Source organism: Mytilus edulis, chromosome 12 (genome assembly GCF_963676685.1).
Source record: "Mytilus edulis chromosome 12, xbMytEdul2.2, whole genome shotgun sequence".
In the NCBI taxonomy this organism is placed as follows: domain Eukaryota; kingdom Metazoa; phylum Mollusca; class Bivalvia; order Mytilida; family Mytilidae; genus Mytilus; species Mytilus edulis.
In genome coordinates this window covers 35,106,890-35,116,885 of record NC_092355.1, presented here as the reverse complement: position 1 = coordinate 35,116,885, position 9,996 = coordinate 35,106,890, and the positions used below count along the sequence as shown (strand labels likewise).

The 9,996-nt window shown below is 31.4% G+C and overlaps 1 protein-coding gene across 1 annotated transcript; it reads right to left on the bottom strand.

The window, feature by feature from the left end:
* Positions 1-1,092: 1,092 nt before the first annotated feature.
* Positions 1,093-6,625, bottom strand: LOC139497588 (perlucin-like protein). The gene is made up of 4 exons (XM_071285820.1): positions 6,616-6,625; positions 5,457-5,605; positions 1,904-1,991; positions 1,093-1,436 (listed from the first exon to the last, which is right to left on the bottom strand). The coding sequence occupies exons 1-4, from the start codon at positions 6,623-6,625 to the stop codon at positions 1,195-1,197; spliced, it is 489 nt and encodes a 162-aa protein (XP_071141921.1). The 3' UTR covers positions 1,093-1,194.
* Between the last annotated feature and the right edge of the window lie 3,371 nt (positions 6,626-9,996).

Genomic DNA, 9,996 nt, shown 5'->3' with positions numbered 1-9,996 from the left:
TTCTTCAATCCACGGAATTTTAAAATTGATACTCACGAAAATAAATGAATCAACAGTATCATATTTTCATCTGATAACAGTTAAATAGTTGATAAACAATAACAATGCATATTACAGCCAGTTTCGAAAACTGTATCTGCCTTTACTGGGACTGAATTTTAAAAAAAAATAGGTAAAAGGCCACAAGACCATGAAGACGTTACATATATTTATCTTTTGAGGCATGATTTAAAAATGCGATACTTACGACTAGAAAATAAAGGGAACAACCTAGTGCAATTGGATTTTTTTTTTTATTTATCAAATGTTGCGGCAAAGACTTCACTGAGGAAATATAGAATTTGCATCGTTTGTAATACCAATGGTACGTTTTTTTGTTATTAAATTATGTAAATCTGATATATTGATTTCTTAACATTGTAGGCTCTTAACAATACGCTTCATTTAAGTCAAAACTAAGCACTCATACAGTAAGCAATGTAAGACAGTTAAATGTGTTCAAGCAATAAAACATTAAGAAGATAACAACAGTAATAAATGCAAGTTAACATTTTGGCAGTGTTCAGTTTTTTGCACAAACGTAGTCTCTAGGATAGTCACATTTTGCATCATTCCACTTGAAATCAAGTTGATAACCAAGCATCATACAGTGCTGGTTGTCTATACCTGGTTGACCTTGTGCCCACCCTTGAAACAAAGTACTGGTAGGCAAATTCACAGTGGCACTTGTATTTGAATTATGTGGTCGCCAATGGTGATGCTTTGACTCTTGATAAGGGATTTATAAAGCTACCTAAATTTATTTTTTTTATAACTTCAAGTTTAGACAAATATTTCTGTAAAGCATTTTATAAAAAATTGTTATAGATATCAATTTTATTCAAAAATCGTTTTTTTCTTACAGATACATGGTTAAACTAAAGTTATAAATGCCTAGTTATGTGTACATTTAACCTACACAAGGCCTACATCGACTATCGACTGCATGTAGACAAAACAGGATTTAAACTATATGTAAACATTGAGTTTTATCAATGGGAACGTAATTGTGTTTAGTTTACTTGTGAGTTACACTAACACAGCATTGAATTTAGGTCAATGTGAACACAGCCTTAGACAGTTAAATGTGATCAAGCAATAAAACATTCAGAAAATAGGAACAGTAAAAAAGACAAATTAACACTTTTGCTGTTTTCAGTTTTTTTCACAAACGTAGTCTCTAGGATGGTCACATTTTGCATCATTCCACTTGAAATCAAGTTGGTAAGCAAGCATCATACAGTGCTGGTTGTTATTATTGTTATCGGGTCGACCTAGTGCCCACCCTTGAAATAAAGTACTAGTAGGCAAATTCACAGTGACACTTGTATTTTCCCAGATAAACACTCCTTCTGTTGCTAAGTCAGAACCTCCGATCCAGTAATCTTTAGACGGAACTACAGAAAGACACATGATATTTTATTTATAATATTGTCATATCAAAAACGCTATACCATAAAGATCGTAAATAATATTAGGCTCATGAAAAAATCGAAATTGTGTGTTTTCAATACTCGTCAAATGAGTACTGTATGTGGAGTTTTCACTTATTCAGCTATATTCAAGAATCTCTATCGAGTCTTTTGTAGACGTAACGCAGGTTTTGTGTACATTATTGTGATTCGTTTCAACATGAGACTCATCGTCAAATAAATCTAAGAAAGACCGAAGCATTTCTAAGCCGAAATATATATCAAATTTGTCATTAGAATAGAGATTACAGTATTGTAATTTCAGTTTGCACTTCGTAATAATTTCACTGTCGCAAGTATTTGTGTACAAATCTGCACTACGCATCGGAAGATACACTCAATTTGCGACAAATCTCAGAAATATATGATTTTCATAATTCAAGACTCCTTACCGATATTGGCTACATAGGACTTGAGTAACTCATCTTCTTCCGAAGTCTCTATTATCGCCAGGTAACCACCGATACTATTACAAAATGTCTGAAAAGCATTTAACACATTAAGAAAATACAAAGTAAGCGTAATAGGTAAAGTGCGTATTCCATTGATTTTTTTTTTTTTTTTTTGTAGGCAAGAATGAAACACAAACGATCAGTGGTAATTTGAAATAACGGTTATGTATATTCAAAAATCAACAATTAAAGTGATGAAAATCACTCACGGAAAGATTAGAAGAGTAGTTTGAATTATTTCATATAATATTTCATTAATATGCCTGTCTCTTTGTTTGTTTTTGTTTTTGTTTTGTATTTTAGTAACAATCTATATATTATTCTTAAATTTTGAATATTAAGAAATCGGGTTGAAGTTCCATTATGTCATGAAGAAATAACCTCATCTGATATATATCTTAACAATGTAGAAATTGTTTACTAGCATCTTCGAATAAACAGCTGATGTACTCGAATCGCTTTTATAGATTTATTGGCAAATTAATTATCCATATAAATCTGTAGAACGAACAGATGTACATGTATTTATTTTCGACAGGTGAATATCAGCTAGTTGCACCACTTTAAACATGTGTAAAGCAGCAACGTGAAGAATAACTGTGTATGTTTGACCCAAATTAAAAGTCGACTAGATTGTCTTAAATGATACTCAAATTTAAACTAATAGTTGACTCGCTTTAAGGTGGTAACGAGCAAAGAATGTTCTAATTGTCTTTGTTGTGTTTGTGTCATGATAGTCTTTTGGTCGGTTTTGCTTTTTGCCACTTATTTTCGAGTTTTTGGTTTAAATATTCCTTTAAAACATGTCGCCTTTCCAACAGGCTTATTCTAACATCTATTTCAGAGTCATTATACATTCGCTCAAAATAATACTTTATTGAACACAGGTTGGATTATTTTGAAATGAAAAGAATCTACTAGTTAAACATATCATCTAAGTAAAACCTGCATAGACATGTGATGCGGCTGAAGGTTTCCTGATCAGATAAACACATTAAAAATAATGATTTAATGATGTTCTTCATGACACTTTTCATATCTTCCTTTAAAAATGTTACTTATAAGAATCAGAGTGTAAATTATCCATATATTGTTATTGATCGGTTATCAAACAACGATGAACATTAGACAATATCGCATCACTTTTTGGATTATTGTTTTTTGTTGATTCCAAATGCAAACTGTCTGTACTATATGGTAGTGCACTTTGAAAGAAATGTCTATTGAAATAGTTCAATTTTCAAATAAAATTGAGAATTTAAATGGGAAGTGTGTCAAAGAGAAAATAACCCAACCAAAGAAAAGAAAAAGCCGAATGCCACTATTGAGTCTTTCTACATCTTTGATTTTGAAATTTGTAGATTTCAGTTTTTAGAATGATGGCTAATCCAGAGAAAGCTTGCATATACGTGAGACACATATTCTCGTGCGATGTGTTTTCGTACTAATAACAATTTTCACTGCTGACGGTTTTTACTGACGAATTTTTATTCACGTGTTTACTCAAATTTTTAAAGCATGATCTGTCGAATGTTTTTAGGTATCTAAACATTTTTGTGTCCAGGCTTACTACGATTTTTTTTGCGATTTTCGTATGTCAAAAAACGGCGTCATATGCCTTCGTATGAAGTAAAATCTTAAGCAGTATACGGACAGGAAATTACTATAAAATCCGGAAAAGAGTATTTCCTCAAGTCGTAGTTCTAGTAATTGCTCGAATCATAAAATAAAATTGTTTAAATTTTTTTAGTACTCAAACTGACTAGCAAATAGTTTTTGGTTGATGTACCATGTGCTTAAATTGTAACATTTGGACCTTTTTTCAGATTGGCACCGGGTTTTCACAAAAGACATAATTTTTCGAATTTGAAACGCAGATATCAAAATTTTATTAAAGGATGAAAACCTAAAACCGTTTCATCTTTATGTATAAAGGATGTAAAGAAGGAATGGCAATAAAATATTGAATGAATGGAGTTTGAACAACAATTCTATATGAGAACTCTGTTGATTTTAAGTCGCTGGTTTGGTATAAAAACGACAAAAAAAACATGACAGTCACATGTCGTAAAGATCTGGTGTCTGACAGGGAAACTACATATCTGTACTTCATGTAACCCTACAGGATTTCCTAAACAACTATTCTAGTGATGCATATTTTTTTACATTAAATAAAAAAGGCTAAATAGGTCCGTTTTATTAAATTTGTAATAACGTCTATTAAAGCGACTTTGAATATGTTTCAAATTTATTTCGTCGTGGTATTCTTATTGTTGCAAATATATAAACCGAAAAACCCGACACAATATTTAAGATTTGAATGCTTCTTTTTGTAACTTTACTGGGGTGTAAAAGCGTTGACCGAAGTACATTTTGAAAATGTGCGCACGGTCAACGCTTTTACAACCATATGAAGTTACAAAAAGAAGCATTCAATACTTATAATTACATTTTTTAGCTAGGATCATGAAAACACGATTTTTATCAAGTTTTTATTGAATTTACCTGTGCACTTTATTGTGTGACCTCGTGTCATCATGAATGATAAGTTTTATTGTGTAATGCAATTGCTTAAGGAATAACACGTGGTGTGCAGTTAGCCAATCATCAATCATAATGAAACATACATCTAATGTAATAACGTGTGTGCAATCGAAACGGATGAAATATGTATGAAACAAAAACGATATTCGAAAACATGAAACTTGCAACAAAAAAAACAAAGGTAGAGCTGTTCATTGTAATAGGAAATTTTTTAATAAGGTTTGTTGTTACAAATATGAAAACTCGTTCTTGGGTTGAAATATAAGAGTGTAAATGACATGACTAGGTAAGAAGCAGTTCCATGGTCTTGATTCAGATCAGGTATGGTTATCAGGATTTATCTTGTCAGTCAAGTCTGAATCAAAAAGATTTATTAGTAAAATAAAATACCGTGTTTGATATGTGATTAAGTTTTGTTTTTCTCTTTTAAATTTAATAATATATTCTGAATCTTTAATATGTTAAAGATATGACAGTAGACAAATGTATTTCTATTTGTCTGTAAAACATATTTAGAATTTCCATAATTAACATGATAAATCTTCAAAGAAAGTAATAATTTAACGATTGATCAAGCTAATACAGTTGTTCTACCCCAAACGTTAAATTAGCTGTGTATTGGTGTTGATACTTTTCTGTATTTATCATGTATTTTTCTTTCATTTTGAGGACATTTTGATTATTCTTGTGACTATATCATATATATATAATTTAAAGAAATTTCCTTCACAAATATCATCTTTAAATGACAAAAATAAAGTGTTGAAATATATCAGCTACATGTATACTTTGTCAAAATAATAGTTTGAAATTGATATACCTTGCAAATCAGCGTATTTCTGTAGGTAATTACATATATTTTGATGGAAAGACCCCCATTAAATAACAACAACAACAAAAAAACCACAACAAGGATATAGGTTTGGTCTCATCAAACCTATACTATTACCTTAGCAGTAGTCCAGTGTTTTGGTCCATCTGGGGTGAACTTATAACATGTATTTCCTAGTTTTACCCATCCTGCATCACAAATCACTACATTAGCTGTACTCTCTTCAAATAACGTCAGGAAATCAGTTGTACTTTCCAGTAGACCATCTAAAAATTAAAATTACAAAAAAAATTACCTCCGAGAAAAACTCAGAAAGGAAAGTCCTTAATCAAATGGCAAAATCAAAAGCTCAAACACATTATCATGATCGTATAGCTGATGTTAATGATCATATAGTGAATAATTAGCATTTATGTTTGTAATAGAGAGGTCAGTCGATCGGTTTATTGATAGATTGATTATTGGTTTTAACACCATGCATTACTCAACACTGTTGAATATATGATGGCGATCATTTTTATTGCGGAAAAAAGCTAAAGATATTTTGCTGTGTATCGATCTGGTCACTTAAGCCTCTCCAAATTATTTTTAAAGTTTGTTTTGATGTTATACTGCTACTCGAAATAATTCAGCTCCAGGAGTCGGGCTTCAGCTCGCTCGTAACCAAAAATGTATACTGGAATAAAATAAAACCACACTAAACTGAACTCCGAGGAAAATTCAAAACTGGAAGTTCCTAATCAAACGGCAGAATAAAAAGCTCAAACACATGAAACGAATAGATAACAGCTATTATATTCCTGACTTAGTACAGACTAGAGAATGGTGGATTAAACCTTGCTTAATAGATAGCTAAACCTCTCACTTCTATTACATTGACAACGATGTGTGAACAAAGAAAACATAAATGACTGGTAAAAATGTCAAAATAGGGGTACAGCAGTCTTAATCATTATAAAATAATAAACAAAACGTTATATGAACAAGCATTTACCATGGGACAAAACCAGAATGACGGGATGTATAAGTTACAAAGCCACGTCAAATAGATTCCACCAAAAGAACAACCAAACAGTTAAAGAAACATTAAGAAGACATATCAAAGAGTACTATAACACGTTATTAAGACGATAAACAACATCAGTACCCGGAATCTATACTTCAAGACCATCGTGTAATATTTGTGAAGTTGATACGGAATATTTACCCAAAAAAAGTCGTTGTACATTCCAATGAACTTTTAGAATAAAAAAGGACGAGACGTTCTTTGACATACCCCTGGCCATCAACTTTCTGCTCAGACACTGGTGACGTTTTACACAGTCTGATTCATTGCTACATGTTCTTGAATACCAAAGCAGTGGGGAAATGAATATCCCGTATCCAGGGGAAGTTGGTATATTGCTACATAGGTTTCTGAGATTTCAAATTCCGGTTGATATATAAACGGACATTAATCAAAAACGTTTGGATTTTTAATGGAAAGAACATCATCAATTTATCTGAATTTGAAATAAAATGTCCTGGCTTCTTTGATCATCTTGGTTTTTTTTACAAGTGTTGTTATGATATTGTAATTATTGTATACATTTATGTTGGCCTGATTTGTGTTGTGTGGCCTGATAGTTGTTTACAGAATAATCTTAGAACTGTGCAGTTTAGAAATCTCTGGAACATTTACAGAATGATTGGAACTTTCCAGAATGATCCTAATAAAAGATGGGTTATATAAACTTCTACATTTTACTAGAAACTTCTGTTGTAACTTTCTAGGATGTTCCATTATAGACTGTTCTAGAATCTTCCATGAAAACTATATATATACAGACACTAAAGTTAAACGATCACTCTTGGATTTGGACTTAGACATCGATAGACATTAATATTCATAGCATTTGGATTGACATTTTTATTCTGCAAACAACATCATACTGGATTGTGACCGTAATATTCAGATTGGATTCCGAAAGATATCCGGATACAGATAAAGATAAAAGATTGGACTCATATTTTGACAGTTAAGTTGACAGTAATATTTGTGTAATACTTCTTGTAAACTTTTGTATAATAAATATTGTTAAATTTTATTATTGATTTGTGTCTTTTGTTGGCTACAATTTAAAGGCGATTTCTGGCCGTAACAGTGTATACTAGTACAGTGAAAAAAGATATGTTACTAAACTCCTCAACAAAAATGAACTAGAATTAAGAAGCAAACAAGACTAACAAAGATCAGAGGTTTCCCAGACTTTCGACAGGCGCCAAAAAGCGGTGGGAATACACACAAACATGAACCGATTTCGGTACGAAAACTCATTAACATGATGAATTGTCAAATGTAGACTTTTTCACAGTTTATTTTACAGGTACTAGTAATCATATTCAGAACTTTAGCAGTTTAAAATTTAAAAAACTTATCGACATCAACTAAAATTCCAAACTTCTTTTCATACATATTTTTTGAAGGAGTTCAACACAAACAGCTTATTGATAAGCTTCCAAAATACAACATTTTTCAGGTAAATAGTTATGGTACGTGTAAAGAAATTATCGGGTACAATTAAATTCCAAGACTTCTTTTCATACATATTAATTAAAAAGTGCAACACAAACAGCTTCCAAAATACAATATTTTTCAGATTAATAGAACAGGAAATATATACAAGATGTAAACCTACCTTTTTCGGCATAATAGGATGAACCTGGAGAGGTTTCACATAATGTCGTATCAAGTAAAACTGTGTTGAATAGATGGCAATCTCCATTGATAGTGTAGGTAAACGAAACACGAAATGGATGGGAGGCACAGACTTTACTGCAAACTACTGACGAAGTTTTGTTCACTACAAATCCTATTCCATTTTCACAAAGAATATTATTCACAGCATCTCTTCTTGTATATAATTGTTTAAATTTATAAACCCCATAACAGTTTTCAAAAACTGAATGAAGAAGGAAAATTAGAAATATTACCATGATCTATATCAGTTTAGAAACGAAGTGTGCGAAATGGTATGTGTTTAATTAGAAAAATCTGTAATTCATGCAGTAACTTTTCTAGTGCGTGTGCATATAAGGCATTCCGTCAGAACAACGTGTTTCGACATGGAGTAATTTTTCGCACTTTGATACAAACATACATGCTGGTAAAATGCAACACTTGTTTATACTGAAACCATTGATTACTCTTAATCAGGCAAGGATTACAGATTTTAAAACATAGATTAGACTTAGTTTCCGTCTAAATAACATAGAAATATTATAACATATCAAAGAAAGTCAATTCGAGTCATAAGGAAGTTACAATGAAAAATTTTAATCTTCAAATGCATTTTCCGTGTATATGTTTTAAATAGCTTAAGTAAAATTTGAATCATTTTTAAATTATATGTCTTTTTCTTCGATCAATTTATTAAATTTTATGGTGAAACAAAATTCATGCATAGTCAGGCCGAAAATAGATTCGTCGTTATCAAACAAATTGGCCCTACAAGAGCATTTACAATGATTCTTTAACATGGAAGGTGTACAAAAGATTCCCTGCACAAGGATTATAATCAAAGGTTCATCGGACATGTCAAAGCCACGTTTTGTAACATAAAGCACAACGATAAATTTCATGGTTTCGATGGTCATTTAAAAATGCTATGTTGCACTAAGATGGTTTACGTCCATTTGACGTAGTGTAACTGGTGAGCTATGATGAGAAAGACAATAACAATCAAAACCAAGGAGTAAACAAAGACTCACAAAACCAAAGGCCATTTACATCAACAGTTATAAATAATAATAAGAAAAACACGAACTGCACTAAAAACCGAGAGTAAAATCAGGTGCTCCGGAAGGGTAAGCATTTTCTGCACCTTATATGGCACCCGTCGTGTTATTTCTTTGTTCAGTTCGGTAATGATGGAATGTAATTATGACTGAGGAAGAATATCAGATATGATTTCTGACACACTTTTGTCATAATGGCCAATCAGCTCACGATGGCGACCGTCATGAGTGATGACCTTAATTTGATTGATTCATAGCCCTGCCTTAGCAACTTTTGAGAAAGTAGTATTCCTCGTTTAACAAAATCAACGTACTTTGAGCTAGCTCTAGAGTAACGTATCAATTGAGACACATATACTCCATATCCATATGAAAAACTCAAGTATACAATTTCTTGTTGAAAATTCTGTACATCATCATTTGAATGAAAACATAATAAGACTTTATCAGAATCGTTTATTTATAATGTTATACAGAAGTTTGATTCAACCTTTTATGCATCGACTGTGAAATTTGCCACTTTTTTAATTTATACTATGTTATTTGTAGTGAAGAAACTTATTTCATATTCTGCATTAGTTACACACTAACCGTCATGAAACTCGAAAAATATCAGATTTAATAAAGAAATATGGTTTGAAAATTCTATGTTATTTGACTAAATATTTACAATCAATTAAGCACCAGATATTGTAACAGATTTATTTAATTTATATTATACTTTTGTTTGCATTTGATTGTTTTAATTCAATCTACTTTCCCAGACTATCATTTAGAATTGGAAATAATTGGTCATTGCTAAATTCGTGTGTACTTATTTTTTAATCTCGTTAGAATTAGAATGTGGAGAACAGAGACAGGTAATACCTAAAAGATATCT